At 43.8% G+C, this 17,872-nt stretch overlaps 2 protein-coding genes across 2 annotated transcripts; one reads left to right on the top strand and one right to left on the bottom strand.

Annotated features, from left to right (window-relative positions):
• Positions 1 to 8,177: 8,177 nt before the first annotated feature.
• Positions 8,178 to 9,122, top strand: LOC309400578 (olfactory receptor 4E1-like; the record flags this gene model as incomplete). Its single annotated transcript, XM_081969142.1, has 1 exon — positions 8,178 to 9,122. The coding sequence occupies one exon, from the start codon at positions 8,178 to 8,180 to the stop codon at positions 9,120 to 9,122; it is 945 nt and encodes a 314-aa protein (XP_081825268.1).
• A 7,104-nt stretch (positions 9,123 to 16,226) lies between these two features.
• Positions 16,227 to 17,162, bottom strand: LOC309400577 (olfactory receptor 4E2-like; the record flags this gene model as incomplete). The annotated part of the gene is made up of 1 exon (XM_081969141.1): positions 16,227 to 17,162. The coding sequence occupies one exon, from the start codon at positions 17,160 to 17,162 to the stop codon at positions 16,227 to 16,229; it is 936 nt and encodes a 311-aa protein (XP_081825267.1).
• Between the last annotated feature and the right edge of the window lie 710 nt (positions 17,163 to 17,872).

Here is a 17,872-nt window from a genome sequence, read left to right as displayed (position 1 = left end):
CCTCCCCAGGCTCCGGAGGCCCTATGGAGGCTGGAAATGGCCCAGTTTCTGGCCTGCCCAAACTTCCAGTAGGCTAGTTTTTCACCTCCCCAAACCTCTCTTACCTGCATCTAAAATGGGCCATGTGGGGACTCCTGGGAGGGGAGGGGCAGGGTGGGTGAGGCCAGCCAGGAGTGGGATTTTGGGGTTCTCCAAACTGCACAGAATCTTAACTAGAGGTTCTCCTGAACTACTGTGAACACCCAGCAGTTCACACCTGCCCAATACCCTTTCAGAACACAAGCCCCTTCTTTGCACCACCCCCAGAGCAGTCCCGACTTCACCTGGAAGCTCAGGTAACCAGTAAGAGAGAGGTTAACCAGATTAGCTCAGACAAGCACCTAGGATTTGCATTTCCTCTTTTTCCTACAGAGCCAGCCACGTCCCCTACATGACCCCCACAGGAATCTCACAACAGCCAATAGAATATATGTTCTTGCACAGGAACAGGAAGCTCAAGTGCAAAGCTCAAAAGAAGGTGTAAACCAGGGACGTGCAGTCAGCGGAGGCAGAGCCTCACAACTCTCATCATGAAAAGAAAAAAAGGGGAAAAGGGAAAAGGTGCTGAGGAGCCTCGGGGAATGGGACCACGTGTGCGGGAGGGAGGTGCAGGAGGCTCCTCTAGCCTCAGCCTCCCTCCTGCACATGTGGTCCCATTCCCCGCCTTCCTGAGTCAACATGAAGGGGACCTCGAGCCGCGGTCCCCTTCATGTTGACTCAGGAAGGTGGGGAATGGGACCACGTGTGCAGGAGGGAGGTGCAGGAGGCTCCTCCAGCCTCAGCCTCCCTCCTGCACACGTGGTCCCATTCCCCGCCTTCTGTCAGGTTCTGACGCCGGAGCTCATGGTTCCAGGGCGAATGCGCATGCGCGAGCGGCTCCCTTCTTCGCATTGAGCAACGGCGGGTTTATGGGAAGTTGCTCGCGAAAGCAGAAAGTGCGACGGACTTTTCGGACCGGCGGCTACCGTTTCCCTGCCAGCTCGCTCGCGAAAGGACCCTGGAAACCAAGTCGTGGCCGGCGCCTTGTTAAGAATTGCGCTGCTGAAAGAGACAGAGAGAAAAAGCAGATGTATTTTTTTTACAATTATTATTTTGTGATACAATATTGAACGTAGCGCTTAGAAGGCCATGGCTGATTCCAAGAAAACTAAGCGGGGTTAGATTTGATTAATCTTCGGTTAGGATGGGGACCCAGGAAATCCTAGGCGGGGAATGGGACCACGTGTGCAGGGGGGAGGCTGAGGCAGCCTCAGCCTCCTGCACACGTGGTCCCATTCCCCGCCTTCCTGATGACATCACCAGCCTCACCAGCCATAAACCTCACCACACGTCACTGGTGTAAACCACCAACCCCCCCCCCCCCCATTCTCAACTCCATTTTGTCAGGTGCCCAGAATCACATGTGGTTCTGCTCAGTGGTGGGATTCAATTTTTTTTACTACCGGCTCTGTGGGTGTGGCTTGGTGGGCATGGCAGGGGAAGGATACTGCAAAATCCCCATTCCCTCCCCACCCCACCCCAATTTCCAGTTCCGTTCTCCTGTTTAGGGCAATAAAAGAAGATCAGCTGGGAGGATGGGAGGCAGCGGGGTGGGGCCAGCCTATTTGCCGGTTCTCCAAACTACCGTATTTTTCGGAGTATAAGTCGCACCTTTTTCCCTCAAAAAAGAGGCTGAAAATCTGGGTGCGTCTTATACACTGAATACAGCATTTTTGCCTCATGAAACCCCGCCCCCTTCACCAAAATGGCCATGCAGAGCCTGTAGGAGGCTTTCAGAGTGCTCCTGGGGGCCGGGGAGTGCAGAAATGAGCAAAAAACAGACCATTTTTTGCTCAATTTTGCGGGGGGGGGGCAGCCCCCAGGAGCACTCTATAAGCCTCCTAAAGGCTATGCATGCAAAAAAAAAATTGACAAAAAACGGGCCCATTTTTGCAAAGAAATGGGCCGTTTTTTGCTCGTTTGGGGGGTGCCACCCCCCAGGACCCCGCTACAAGCTTCCTAAAGGCTATTCATGCCTTTAAAAAAAAACAGCCCTGTTTTTGCGAAAAAAATGGGCCGTTTTTGGCAGTTCTGCAGAGTGCAACACCTTTTTTTTTTATTTGCCTCTTCAAAACCTTGGTGCATCTTAATACTCTGAAAAAGACGGTACTCAAAATTTCTGCTACCGGTTTTCCAGACCCTGTCAGGACTGGCTCTGAATGCCACCTCTGGTTCTGCTTCATCAATAAACCATCTTTCCAATCAGCCTCCATGTTTCCAGTGTCTTTCTCTTAGCTTGGAACTGAACCAGATGGATATTTCTTCCCCACAACCCTTTTTCAAAGTTAGAGAAAAGCGTCATGGGCTTTTCCAGGTATTCTGGGTGACAGAATTCCATACATTTCAAGCACGCCTGCCAAAACTGGTGGATTTAGAAGTGCTATTGTCCAAAACATGTGGAGACATTTTTCTGCCAAAGTTTGCTGTCATGTTTGGGGTATTCGTACGCTGTTCTCCCTCTGCACACTGCCAAGAATCCAACTCTTCAAAGCCTAAGAGGGCTTGTTAAACAATCCTAAGATTAACTTTACAGTTTTCAAAACTTTGGGCAGATTGACGCTAACTTCCCAAGGGTCCTAATTGCTTTGAACTTCTGGGTTGAATCCTCAAGGCATGATGGTTCTGTTTGACCTCCCAATAATTGACGTGAACTATTACTGACTCGCAATTATATTTAGAAGCTAATTGCAAGGATGATGCAAAATATATTTGATTTTATATTTCCCATTCCTTTTGGGAGGGGAAAGATGCATTTTAACAGCAGATGCTGAATAATTTTCTACAGCTCAAAGCACTGGAAAAGAACATATTAGATTGCTTCCATGCTGGAAAATTTCAAGGCAGAAAGATCACCGCGCTGCCCATTTTATTTTATTTTTACGTGAATTTGGAAGGAATCGGAGCACCAATCTGGCCACAGAAGCAGATATCACTTCCTTCCAAAGGCCGAATTAAAACTACTAAAGGTGGAGATTTTATTACCATCCCATCCTGGAAGGGACAAAGTTTTGAAGACAATACCTCCAGGCTATCTTAATGTCCTGTATTTAAACTGAGCTCTGTGGCTTCTCCTAAAATATTGTTTTGGTGATACCGAGCACAAGGAATTTATTCAGAAATAAAAGTCTCCTTGTTGTTGCAAACACCAGCAAGGTATGTAAATGCTATTTTAATTCATTCTAGTATAAAAAATATACTTAGTTGAGTAAGTTGAATAGTTGAATTGCAAACATCTTTTTTTTTTTAAAGCCACACATAGTTGTTCGTTTGTTTGTTTGTTTTGCTGGCTAGAACACATAATGCAGAGTCTCTCCCTTTTAAACTAAATGGAATTGGGGAAAGATGGAAGGAAAGAAGGGAAGGGAAGGGAAGGGAAGGAAGGAAGGAAGGAAGGAAGGAAGGAAGGAAGGAAGGAAGGAAGGAAGGAAGGAAGGAAGGAAGGAAAGAAGGAAGGAAGGAAGGATAGATATGTCCGTCAAATATTGAAAGTGTAATCAGACTCCAGGTACTTATTATTATAAGTGGTGGACTTACATGAAAGCAAGAAAATATTGGACGAAAATACGTATGTGATTAGAAAAGATGATCAAGCAACATATAGATCTGAAACCACAAATATTTTTGTTGGGTATAATGCCGGAGGTCTGTGATAAAGGGACTATATTTTTAATTTTGCATGTATTGACAGCAACAAGGATTGCATCTGCACAATATTGGAAAAATGAGAACACTCCATTAGATGAGGATGTAATTCAGAAAAGAATTAGACTGTGCAGAGATGGATAGATTGACATTAAAAATAAAGGACAGAAAAGACACAGAATATGACTTAACATGGAATAGACTTTACGAGGACTTAGAGAGAAAAGGTAGAAATTGGATGATGAAAAATTATTGCTATGTATGAATTAAATATAAAGATGGTTTATAATTATAAATACGCTAATATAATTAACAGAATTACAAATAATCCAATATAAAGAGAAATCTAGTTAAAATTATTCTGTTACAGTAGTAGTAGTAGTAGTAGTAGTAGTAGTAGTAGTAGTAGTAGTAGTAGTAGTATAGTGTTATTAATATTTCTTTTTGGTCATTCTTTGCTTTTTTGTAAATGATATGCCCCGACAATACACTGTATTCAAAATGTTTATGATTTTTTTAAAGGGAGGGAAGGAAGGAAGGAAGGAAGGAAGGAAGGAAGGAAGGAAGGAAGGAAGGAAGGAAGGAAGGAAGGAAGGAAGGAAGGAAGGAAGATGTGATTGAGGTCAAGGTAAATAAACCTATCTTGACCTCAATCACATATTCATAATTTACAATTCATAACTAAGATGAATGGTTTCCTCTCCTGGTTTTGGAATTTGAGGTCTAGGGAGAAACAGAACAGTTACAATGAAAAAAACGGCAATCCTAAATTATAGCAGATGTTTTAACTGTAAACATCTGGTGACTTTGAGTACATTGGTCAGAAATAATCATTGCCTAGGTAGAAAAACACTGTAATACATCATCCTTATTTATGTTTTAATAATGAATCTTTTGTGATAGGCAACACTGAAGATTTATCCTTAGAATTTACAACATAGGACTTGCCCAACATTTTCCCTGGTCGTTAAATCATTCTTTTTCTCTCCCTTTCACAAAGCATGTATTTCTATCATCATTATCTTTCTGTCTTGTTTCTTTGTTATTTTGAAAGCAGTATAAAATATTTAAAAATCAGTTTGCAGATATGGAAGAAATTCATTAATATAGCGGGACCAAACTATTGCAGGCAGGTTTCACTCAAGCTACAACTCCTTTTATTTTTTTTAACTCCCCCAATTGCAAACTGTGTTTTCACCTGCAAATAGGTAGAAATGCCAGATTTTTTCCCCTCTCCAATGAATAAAATAACTGAAAGTTATTTTCAGCATGGTAATTGTAAAACTGATAAAATTAACTATATGGAAGAAATAAGTTTGTCCTCTGACAGTCCACATCTGTACAGCATCTGTATATACTTTCATGCAGAGAAAGTAATTCTGGAACACCAAACAATATCTAATGTGAAGTTTAGCTGTAAATCTATAAAAGTCTGAGTGAACTATTTGAAATTGCAGTAGAATTATTCTTGACAATCCATTATTATTAAACAGTTTCCAGAAGAAGAAATTAGAATAGAATAGGATAGGATAGGATAGGATAGGATAGAATAGAATAGAATAGAATAGAATAGAATAGAATAGAATAGAATAGAATAGAATAGAATAACAGAGTTGGAAGGGACCTTGGTGGTCTTCTAGTCCAACCCTCTGCTTAGGCAGGAAACCCTACAACACTTCAGACAAATGGTTCTCCAACATCTTCTTCAAGAGTTCTAGTGTTGGGGCATTCACAACTTCTGGAGGCAAGTTGTTCCACTGATTAATTGTTCTCACTGTCAGGAAATTTCTCCTCAGTTTTAAGTGGCTTCTCTCCTTGATTAGTTTCCACCCATTGCTTCTTGTTCTACCCTCAGGTGCCCTGGAGAATAGTTTGACTCCCTCTTCTTTGTGGCAGCCCCTGAGATATTGGAAGACTGCTGTCATGTCTCCCCTAGTCCTTCTTTTCATTAAACTAGACATACCCAGTTCCTGCAACCGTTCTTCGTGTATTTTAGCCTCCAGTCTCCTAATCATCTTTTCTATTGTATTATCGTTGATTTATATGCTAGAGCAACTAAGATGATTAAGGGCCTAGAGACTAAAACATATGAAGAACGGTTTCAGGAACTGGGTTTGTTTCGTCTAGTGAAAGGAAGGACTAGGGCTGACATGATAGCAATGTTCCAACATTTGAGGGGCTTCCATAAATAAAAAAGAGGGAGGGTCAACCTATTTTCCAAAGCACCAGGAGGCAGGACAAGAAACAACAGATGGAAATGAATCAAGGAGAGCAGCAACCTGGAATAAAGGAGAGATTTCCGAACAGTGAGAACAATTAATCAGTGGCACGCCTTTCCACAATAGTATGGGGCCGTAGTGGCAAACCTATGGCACACATGATCCCTCTAGGTGGCCACGCACACCATTGCCCCAGCTCCCACTAGTCAGCTGGTCTTTGGGTCTGTGCCATGTATGCATGGTGGGCACATGTGCACTCACCCAAACTGCGAGGCGCGCATGCGCTTTGGACACTCGGTGCATGAATGGTTTGCCATCCCTGGCATAGGGCCTCCTGTTGACAGAGGGTTGGACTAGAAGACCTCCAAGGTCCCTTCCAACTCCGCTGTTCTGTTCTGCCCATCCAACTTTTTCAGATGTACAGAGATTCGTCCAATTATCTCCCCTGTCCGGATTACTCCTTCCCACCCTAGTTCTATTTACTTCCTGTTACATGAATACTGACCACTGGGGCAATTTCAGCCACTTACATTCATCATAAATGGAAACCAGCAAAGGAGGGAACCAACCTAGAAGTAAGGAGAAATGTCCTGACAGTGAGGACAATCAACCAGTGGAATAGGTTGGCTCCAGAGGTTGTGGCTGCTTCATCACTGGAGGCTTTCAAGAAGAGATTGGAACGAACACTTGTCTGAGTATAGGGTTTCCTGCCTGAGCAGAGGGTTGGACTCAGTGGTGGGTTTCAAACTTTTTTAGAACCTCTTCTGTAGGTGTGGGCTGCTTTGTGGGAGTGGCTTGCCAGCCATGTGACCGGGTGGGAGTGGCTTGCCAGCCATGAGACTGGGTGTCGGGGCCAACTTGTAAAATGTGGTGAAACTCACTTAACAATGCTCTTGCTTAGCAACCAAAATGTTAGCTCAGAAACTCTGGCATTTGAAGCATGCAAGTCTTAAAGCTGTCAAGTTACAAGACCCTTGCACCCCTAACCCTTTAGGAAAAAAAACCCAGGGGTGTTCAAACTTGACAGCTTTAAGACTTGTCGACTTCAACTCCCAGAATTCCTCCTCCAGTCATGTTGGCTCAGGAACTCTGGCATTGAAGTGTGCAAGTCTTAAAGCTGTCAAGTTACAAGACCCTTGCACCGCTAACCCTTTAGAAAAAAACCCCCAAGGGTGTTCAAACTTGACAGCTTTAAGACTTGGGGACTTCAACTCCCAGAATTCCTCCTCCAGTCATGTTGGCTCAGGAACTCTGGCATTGAAATGTGCAAGTCTTAAAGCTGTCAAGTTACAAGACCCTTGCACCCCTAGCCCTTTAGGAAAAAAAACCCAGAGGTGTTCAAACTTGACAGCTTTAAGACCTGTGGACTTCAACTCCCAGAATTCCTCCTCTCGCTCTTCATCTTGATGATGTGCGGACGGGCGGGGGGAGGGAGCTGGAACCGGTTCTAAATGGCACTGTTGATTTGTGGAATCTCTTCTATAGAAGAGGTTAGAACTGGCAGGAACCCATCTGGTTCGACTAGAAGACCTCCAAAGTCCTTTCCAAATCTGTTCTTCTGTTAGTCTATCAGCCTGGGACTGTAGAATCCAATTATGAAAGTTTGTTATGTTGAGTAGATTAGTTTATGGAGACTAATCAAGGAGAGAAGCAATTATCTGTTGCTAGCTGGATACCATGCTTTGCGACTAAACTATGTGATCGAGCTATGCAGGAGAAATTCAGTTCACAATCTGTTGGCTCAGTGGGGGTCAGTGATTGAAACACATAAGGGAATATCGCGCCCGCCGCCTTGAGTCCGGAAGCAGTTCCATAGGTGGAAGGTGTTGACATCTTGTTGGGGTACTGATGTTTAGTACCGTAAGGAGCCCCAGACTACTCCTTAGTAAAGGAGTGGAATATCTTCCAGTTCGAACTGAAATAATGGAATGTGAGGCAACTGGCAGTTGGAACAGTGTTCTTTTCCAGTGGGGAGGGAGAGTAGAACTCTCTAACTCCTTAGCATCAGAGCGTGTTCATTATTGTATAAGAAATACTAATGATCTGATGGTTATTTTGAAAAATCCTTTCTTAGCGGGCACCTAGAAGCCAAGAGGAACATACGTGCCAAATTTCACATTTGTAGACTTTATGGTTCTGGAGATTTCGTGATGAGTGAGTGGTATATTTGTCTTTTATATAGAGAGATTCTGTTATAATATTGTTCTTCTTTCCTTCCTACTTTCTCCGCAGAAAACCATGCCATCAGGGAACACTTCAGAAGTGACAGCATTCATCTTATCTGGACTCACCACCAACCATAACACCGAACTGGTGCTTTTCGTCCTTTTCATTGCCATTTACACTTTGATCCTGATTGGCAATATTCTCATCGTCATCACCATCGTCTTCGATAGCCAGCTGCACAGCCCCATGTACTTCTTCCTCAGCAATCTCTCCTTCATCGATGTCTGTCACTCCTCGGTGGTCATGCCCAAAATGCTCGCAGACTTCCTGGCCGAGTCCAAAACCATCTCCTTCGGAGAATGCGTCGCGCAGATGTTCTTCCTCCACCTCTTCGCCTGCACTGAGATCTTCCTTCTCACCATCATGGCCTACGATCGCTACGCCGCCATATGTCATCCTCTGCACTACACAAGCATCATGAGCCGCCGGGTCTGTCTCAGCTTGGCGGTGGCCATGTGGCTAGGAGGCCTCGTCCACTCCATTGCTTTGACGGCCTTGACCCTCAGCGTGCCCTACTGTGGCCCCAACTCTATCGACAACTTCTTTTGTGATGTCCCCCTGGTCATCAAACTCGCCTGCGCCGACACCTATGTTTTCGAGGTCCTCATCGTCTCCAACTCAGGACTGATTTCCGTGGTTTGCTTTATCGTCTTGGTCATCTCCTATGTGGTCATCCTAGTCTCCTTGAAGAACCGCTTCTCTGAAGGGCGGCGCAAGGCTCTGTCAACTTGCGCTGCTCACCTGACGGTCGTGACCTTCTTCTTGGGCCACTGTATCTTCATCTACCTCAGGCCCGCCAAGAGTTTGCCCGCAGATAAGGTTGTCTCCATCTTCTTCACAGCTGTGACGCCCCTGCTCAACCCGGTCATCTACACGTTGCGTAACGAGGACATGTTAAACGCCTTGAATAAACTTCGTGGGCGGCAAGTCCACGCAGGATCCAAAGGAATTCATTAAGAAGGGTAAAATATTTCAAGGTGCGGCACTCTGTCTTTCCAATAATTGGGTAATTGATAGAAATAGTGAGGTATCTACCCCAGGCAAGGAAGCACACTTCCAATCGGATGTTACCTCCAAAATGAATGACAAAATAACGCACCTTAGAGGTCTTCTAGTCCAGCCCCCTTGCTCAAGCAGGAAGCCCAATGAGATTTCAAAGCTGGGCTTTGTCTGCTTGTTATTTTTTAAATTGGGGCGAACAACCCTTTGCGTGCGAGGCTGAAAAAATAAATGTGTGGGTCGTCCTCCACTTACGGCCACAATTAAACTCAAAATTTCCATGGCGAAGCAAGACAGCGGCGAAGCGAATTTTCCTTCGTTTTGCGACTTTTCGGGCCGCCATTGTTAAATAATTCAAGTCTCAAGTATCACAAAATAAATAATTCTGTTAGAAAAGTTAATAAATTAAGTGAATCTGGCTTCTCCTTTGGCTTTGCTTATCAAAGATAAGATGAACGTATCGTCCTGGGCAACTGCAACCGTCGCAAATCCATGCCAGTTGCCAATCGTCCAAATAGACAATAATACAATAGCAGAGTTGGAAGGGACCTTGGAGGTCTTCTAGTCCAACCCCCTGCCTAGGCAGGAAACCCTGTACCGTTTCAGACAAATGGCTACCCAACATCTTCTTAAAGACTTCCAGTGTTGGGGCATTCACAACTTCTGGAGGCAAGCTGTTCCACTGATTCATTGTTCTAACTGTCAGGAAGTTTCTCCTCAGTTCTAAGTTGCTTCTCTCCTTGATTAGTTTCCACCCATTGCTTCTTGTTCTGCCCTCAGGTGCCTTGGAGAATAGTTTAACTCCCTCTTCTTTGTGGCAACCCCTTTTCAGGGTTCCTGATTCCAGATGCAAAATGCCTTCCCCCCCCCGCCTTTTTGAAGCGTTTCTTCTGTTAGGATCCATCTGCCAAAACGCACATACCTGCTAATAGATCCAAGTCAGGCGATCCAAACTTCAGGTGGCTCGAGCAAGTGAGCCAAACTGCATTAAGTCAAAACAGAACGTTGTCATTCAGAAAGGGACCAAAGACATGGACTTTTTTGGGAAGGAAAGTCTCAGGTAGGGGATGACTTTGGAGACATACAGATCAAAGGTGGGCTGTTGTTTTTTCTCAAGAGGCAAATGGACTTTCTCAGTGTTCTTTTTTTGTTTCACTTCTCATCCAAGAAGCTTCTTCGGTTTTCAAACAAACAAACAAACCAAACCTAGAAAATCCAGTTGGCCTTTTGGGAAAATCAACCATGGGGTCCGAGAACGGATGGGTAACTTTTTCATAAAATGACCAGAACTGCAGGGACAGATGTAACCATGGAGTAGAAGTGGGAAAGGAGAAACAGCTTTGAGTCTAATGGATCGGCAGTCAAACAATACAATACAATACAATACAATACAATGCAATGCAATGCAATGCAATGCAATGCAATACAATATAATACAATACAATACAATACAATACAACACAATACAATAGCAGAGTTGGAAGGGACCTTGGAGGTCTTCTAGTCCAACCCTTTGCTTAGGCAGGAAACCCTATACTGTTTCAGACAAATAGCTATCCAACATCTTCTTAAAGACTTCCAGTGTTGGGGCATTCACTTCTGGAGGCAACTTCTGTTCCACTGATTAATCGTTCTAACTGTCAGGAAGCTTCTCCTCAGTTCTAAGTTGCTTCTCTCCTTGATTAGTTTCCACCCATTGCTTCTTGTCCTGCCCTCAGGTGCCTTGGAGAATAGTTTGACTCCCTCTTCTTTGTAGCAACCCACAAATATTGATCATGTGACAACAAGGATACCAGAATGGTCTGTGAAAAATAGTCATAAGAGACTTTTTTCAATGCCATCTAAATAAATGGTTGGACTACCTGCAATTGGGGGGGGGGGGAGAGAACAGTACAGATCGTTCTGGGTTTATGACTGTAATGGAGCCTCCCATTACACTCATAAGTTATGACGGTCATAAAGTGGGTCACCCCATGACCAATCTGATTTTGCAACCTTTTTTGGGCCGGTGGTTAAGTGACTCACTGCAGTCGTTAAGCGAACGCAGCAGTCGCTAAGTGAAACCATTCTCTGCAATGAGTGTTCTTTTGCCAGAAATCAATTTCCGGGGGGGGGGGGATTGTAAATCGCAGTCATGTGACCAGCACATACTGCAAATGGCTGTGAAAGAAGAAAAGTACCTAGATAGCTCTATTAATAAGGAAATACCCCCACCCAAGAGTCAAAACAGGGTGAATGCCATTAAGCCACAATAGGAACTGCATCACCGCCATTGCAGTCCAAACCTCAACCAAACCTGGGAGCTCAGACAAGCACCTATGATCTGCCTTTCTTCTTTTGCTCATAGAGCCAGCTATCATTTTCTTTTAATGACTGAAAGGAGCTATCAGAGTGTTTTACTGGCCTGATGCCCTTCCTGTCGCCAATGCGGAGTTTTTTTTCAGCAGATATATTCCCATCGTGCCCAGAGAGAGAAATATTTGCCTCTACCTAGGATCGAACTTATAGCCTCCTGATTGTGAGGCAAGAACTGCACCTGTAGGCCACCGCACCACTCCCCTATAGAGCCAGCTATGACCCCTACCCAACCCCGACGTGACCCCATAGGAATCTGTCAACAGCCAATAGAATCCATGTTCTTGCACATCTGAGCCCCAAATTGCTATTGTTAAGTGAAAATGTTATTATGTGAGTTTCGCCCCATTTTATGACCTTCCTTGCCACGTTTGTTAATCGCTGCCGTTTGTTAAGTCAGTCACACGGTTGTTAAGTGAACCTGACTTTCCCGTTGGCTTTGTGCGTCAGAGGGTCGCAAAAGGAGATCCCACGACCCCTTTGGGACACTGCAATCGTCATAAGTACGAATCCGTTGCTGAGCATCTGGATTTTGATCACGTGACCGTGGGAATACTGCAGAGGTTCTTAATTGTGAAAAACGGTCCCCGAGTCCCTTTTTTTCAGTGCTGTCGTAACTTTGAACGGTCACTAAAGGAACACCAGTCGAGGGCTACCCTGAATATTGCATATGGTTATATGTTATGAGCTCATAGCTGTTCTGCAAATGAAATGTATTTAATTATTATTTTTTTGCTTCTTACAATAATACAATAGCAGAGTCGGAAGGGACCTTGGAGGTCTTCTAGTCCAACCCCCTGCCTAGGCAGGAAACCCTATACCGTTCCAGACAAATGGCTATCCAACATCTTCTTAAAGACTTCCAGTGTTGGGGCATTCACAACTTCTGGAGGTACAGTTGCCAGGTGTCCACTATTTGAGCGGACAATCTGCTTTTTTCACGTTATGTTTACTATTTTTTTCCACAAAATAGTGGACCATTTTTTTTATTCAAAAGCTTGATGATGAAATGGTACGTAATCTAAAAGCTGTACAGTCTAAGAGAATAAGGATAGGAGAATCGCGTTTTGTCTTTTTTTTTCATAAGTTAGAATGAGACAAAGATCGAATATCCATCGAACTCGATTCGCCGAAAAAATTATTAATCATACTCAATTGTTTCACAAGACATTTAATAAAAGTAGAATAATTTTATATACTTTTATTAAATGTCTTGTGAAACAATTGAGTATGATTAATAATTTTTTACTATTTACTATTTTTCTTAACTCGCCTTTACCTATTATTTTTATATTATACTTTTTTTCTTAGTTGGATAGGTATGTTTTGGGACACTCAATAACGTATCATCACTTAAGGTTCAATGAGGACTAGCCTCACTATGTACAGCGCGAATTTGTCAAACCAAAGATTTCGTTGAAGCATTCTAAACATAAAAGTTAATCATTGTTTTTATGTAAATACTATTTTGCTGTGTTCTAATTATAATATATTTGTTGTTTTGAATTTGAAGTAAAGTTTTGAAGTGATTATTTTAATACGTGTTAAAATGTTTGTAAGAAAATATATAATTTAATAGAAAATTCTATTTTTTTTTTACTACTTAACCCCCCCTTCCCCCCGCTTGTCCACTATTTTTTGGAAGCAGACCTGGCAATCCTATCTGGAGGCAACTTCTCTTCCACTGATTAATTGTTCTACCTGTCAGGAAGTTTCTCCTCCGTTCTAAGTTGCTTCTCTCCTTGATTAGTTTCCACCCATTGCTTCTTGTTCTACCCTCAGGTGCCTTGGAGAATAATTTGACTCCCTCTTCTTTGTGGCAGCCCCTTTTTCATATACTCTATAAATTTGATAATAATGGGACGAGCAGGCTGGGGAAAATCGTCCCTCTTTTTCCTTCCCACTGACATCCTCTTTAGTCTTCCATGAGGTATGGAACATAAGTCTTCCCAATTACTTTCATAGCCTGAGGTCTAGCAACTTGATTGCTTGTAGTTTTTTTAAAGAAAAGAAGGTAGGAGGGAGGGGAGGGAAGATGCGTTTGTTTTCTCTCAAAGTTTTCGAATTTGAGCTCTGTGGAAAAACAGAACAGATACAATGAAAAAAAACGTCAGCCGTAAATTATAACCGATGTTTTTAACTGTGAACATCGACAACTGGCGATCAGTCTCTGGAGCATTGGTGAGAAATAACCAAATCTGTTATCTTTTCATTCCCAACCAAAAACTTCCTTTATGAAAATTATCCTGAAGTTCTAACATGCTGTATTTCCTGTTTCACGTTTATACCGGGATTAACGGAACTATTATATGATTATAATACATACAGAATACACACACACACACACACACACATCTACACTTGGTCTTACAATAATAATACAATACAGTACAATAGCAGAGTTGGAAGGGACCTTGGAGGTCTTCTAGTCCAACCCCCTTCCTAGCCAGGAAACCCTATACCGTTTCAGACAAATGGCTGTCCAACATCTTCTTAAAGACTTCCAGTGTTGGGCATTCACAACTTCTGGAGGCAAGCTGTTCCACTGATTAATTGTTCTGTCAGGAAATTTCTCCTCAGTTCCAAGTTGCTTCTCTCTTTGATTGGTTTCCACCCATTGCTTCTTGTTCTACCCTCAGGTGCCTTGGAGAATAGTTTGACTCCCTCTTCTTTGTGGCAACCCCTGAGATATTGGAACAATGCTATCATGTCCCCCCCCCCTAGTCCTTCTTTCTATTAAACTAGACATACCCAGTTCCTGCAACCGTTCTTCCTATGTTTTAGCCTCCAGTCCCCTAATCATCTTTGTTGCTCTTCTCTGCACTCTTTCTAGAGTCTCCACATCTTTTCTACATCGTGGCGACCAAAACTGAATGCAAATATTCCAAGTGTGGCCTTACCAAGGCATTATAAAGTGGTATTAACACTTCACCTGATCTTGATTCTATCCCTCTGTTGATGCAGCCTAGAACTGTGTTGGCCTTTTTGGCAGCTGCTGCACACTGCTGGCTCACATTTAAATGGTTGTCCACTAGGACTCCAAGATCCCTCTCACAGTTACTACTATTGAACAAGTTTCTACCTATACTGTACCTGTGCATTTCGTTTTTCTTGCCTAAATGTAGAACCTTACTCTTTTCACCATTTAATTTCATTTTATTAGATAGTGCCCAATGTTTGACAAAGTTTGTCAAGATCCTTCTGTATCTTAAACCTGTCTTCTGGAGTGTTGGCTATTCCTGCCAGCTTGGTGTAATCTGCAAATTTGATGAATTTCCCATTTATCCCCTCATCCAAATCATTGTTGAACATGTTGAAGAGTACTGGGCCCAAAACAGAGCCTTGGGGTACTCCACTGCATACTTCCCTCCATGTAAATGCAGTTCCATTTATTTATTTATTTATTTATTTCTTAGATTTTTAGACCGCCCCTCTCCCAGAAAGGGACTCGGGCGGTGTACAGTCAATACAGATAAAATCGGTCATAATAATAAAATACATTTAAGATACATTTGGTGGGGGAGATAGGCTGTACTAAGAAATAAATATATTCTAATCCTAAAAACATCACAATTAAAACCCCAAACCCAATTAAAATAAAATAAATCCCCGGGAGGTAAAACTAAGAAAGTGCCAGGCCAGCTGATTGAAATAGGTGAGTCTTTAACTTTTGCCGGAAGGAACGGAGGTCGGTGGTAGTTCGAATGTCTGGGGGGAGGTCATTCCAGAGGGTTGGGCCCATCACAGAGAAGGATCTACTCCTAGGCGTCGCCCGCTGGCATTGCCTAGCAGACGGCACCAGGAGGAGCCCCTCCCTGTGTGAGCAGATAGGTCGCAGGGACTAGGACTACATGTTGAGTGCGGTTGGTCAGCCAGTTACGAATCCATCTGGTGGTGATGCTGTCTAACCCACATTCTTCTACTTTATCTAGTAGTAGGTTATGGTGTACCTTATCAAATGCCTTACTGAAGTCTTAGATTATTATTTTTTAATTCTCTGGCATGCAATTTGGGAATTCTATACCGGGTGGCACTGTGTACATTCCTCAAATACCGGTAGATAAATGTGATGAGGGGAGGATTGTTAAAAGCCACTGATAAACTAAACGTCCACGATACCGATAAAGGAGAATATTTGTTTGCCTTACTGAGCAACTGAAGAAGCTTCTTGGATGAGAAGTAAAACGTCTTCAAGAAAAAACAAAGGAAGTCCAGTTGCCTTTTTAAAAAGCACCTTTTTTGACGTCTCCGTGGTCATGTGGCCGGCATGGCTAAACACCGAAGGTGCACGGAACGCTGTTGCCTTCCCACCAAAGGCGGTCCCTATTTTTCTACTTGCATTTTTCGAACTGCTAGGTTGACAGAAGCTGGGACAAGTAACAGGAGCTCACTCCGTTATGCAGCACTAGGGATTCAAACCGCTGAACTGCCGACCTTTCTGATTGACAAGCTCAGTGCCTTAGCCACTAAGCCACTGCGTCCCTCTCTTCTGTAAGAATCTCTATATTCTTCCAGTGTTGTGCTAATGTAATTCTAGCCGCTGTTAATACATGTAGTATTAAGTACATGTTCTCTTTATTACATTTTTCTGGTATGATACCCCACAGGAATGTTTCTGGTTTATATCGTTTTTTTCTATCCAGTGTGTATTTTTCTCCAATGTTGTTCTGCCTTTGTCATCTCCTATTTCTTGTCAAGCTAGCCAACTTATCCCCTTGCAAAAAATACCTTCTTCCGGCGCCAGAGTTTCTGCATGGACTTCTTTACCTCTTCGTTCCTCAGGGTGTAGATCACAGGGTTGAGGAGGGGAGTAACCATGGTGTAGAAGACAGCCACCAGTTTGTCTGAGGAGAAGTTGGAAGCAGGGCGGCTGTAGAGGACAATGCATGGCCCCAGGAACAAGACCACGACCAGTAAGTGGGCACTACAGGTTGAGAAAGCTTTGTGACGGCCTTCAGCTGTCTGTCTTCTCAGTGAGAGCAGGATGATGACGTAGGAAGTCACTAAGGCCAAGAAGCACACCAAGGAGATCATGCCACTGTTGGATACGATGAGAACGCCGGTGAAGTACGTATCAGCGCAAGCCAACTTGATGACCGGGGGAACATCACAGAAAAAGCTGTCTATGACATTTGGGCCACAGTAAGGGAGGCGAACGGTGAGAACCGTCTGGACCAGGGAGTGGACGGTCGCGCCCACCCACAAACCTCCCACCAAGTATGCACAAATCTTCAGGTTGACATGTTTCACGTAGTGCAATGGGTAGCAGATGGCAAGGCAACGGTCATAAGCCATGATAGTCAGGAGGAAGATCTCGGCACAGGCACAGATGTGGAGGAAGAAGAGTTGGGCCACGCACCCCCCAAAGGAGATGACCTTCTGGGAGAAGAAGGTGTCAAACAGCATCTTGGGTGCCGTGACAGAGGAATGGCAGATGTCAATGAAAGAGAGGTTCCCCAAGAAGAAGTACATGGGGGTGTGGAGGCACGGGTCGCAAGCCACCGTCACTATGATGAGGACGTTCCCTATTAAAATAAGCAGGTAGATAATGAAAAAAGCAGCAAATAAAACCAGCTCCAGACTCCGGATATCAGTCAGTCCCAAGAACACAAAATGAGTCACGGTCTGGTTGTACTCTGACATCGGGGTGGGATAGATTGAAGTCCACCCTGTCAACCTAAACAGAGAAAAATAAAATATTTGCTTCAGGACACCTCCTAATCTACAAGCATAGAAACAGATACCAATGAACCATTCCTCAATACGAATATATACCCCGTACCAGAGGTGATATTCAGCCAGTTCGGACTGGTTCGCCCAAAGTGGTAGTGGAAATCGTGGGTAGGGGTGGGCTCGCCCACCGGCCCTCCTGCCCTGGCTCTATACTGTCCTATTTTGACACATTTTTGAGGACTGATGCATGTCAGCCCTCACCCCACCCTTACCCACGATTTCCACTACCAGTTTGGGCGGAAGGTGCACACGTGAACTAAACACATGCGCAGAAGGCCGGGTGCATGCGTGGAAGGGGTCCATGCACCGGCAAAGTGGGCGGCGAACTGGTGGTAACAAAACGTGAAACCCACCACCTGCCCGTAACCACTCCCTTACTTCAGTCGCAGACAGGATATATCTCAAGGAACTAATATGAGGTGACAGTCTTCACCCAAGACAGGAGAACATTTAGTAGAATATAGTCCTTCCTTGATTTCTTTCTTGCTGTCCAGCCATCTGTCATCAGTCCTTTCACAGATAAGACCCTCCACTGCTTCAGGTCTACACTTAAAGTCTCTTTGTGCATGCACACACACAGCTAGGGGTGGTATTCACTTATTTTTCCTACCAGTTCACAT

Source organism: Natrix helvetica (genome assembly GCF_964273705.1).
Source record: "Natrix helvetica genome assembly, chromosome: W".
NCBI classification, from domain to species: domain Eukaryota; kingdom Metazoa; phylum Chordata; class Lepidosauria; order Squamata; family Natricidae; genus Natrix; species Natrix helvetica.
The sequence above is the reverse complement of the archived record's forward strand: the minus strand, read 5'-3'. Positions and strand labels throughout refer to the sequence as shown.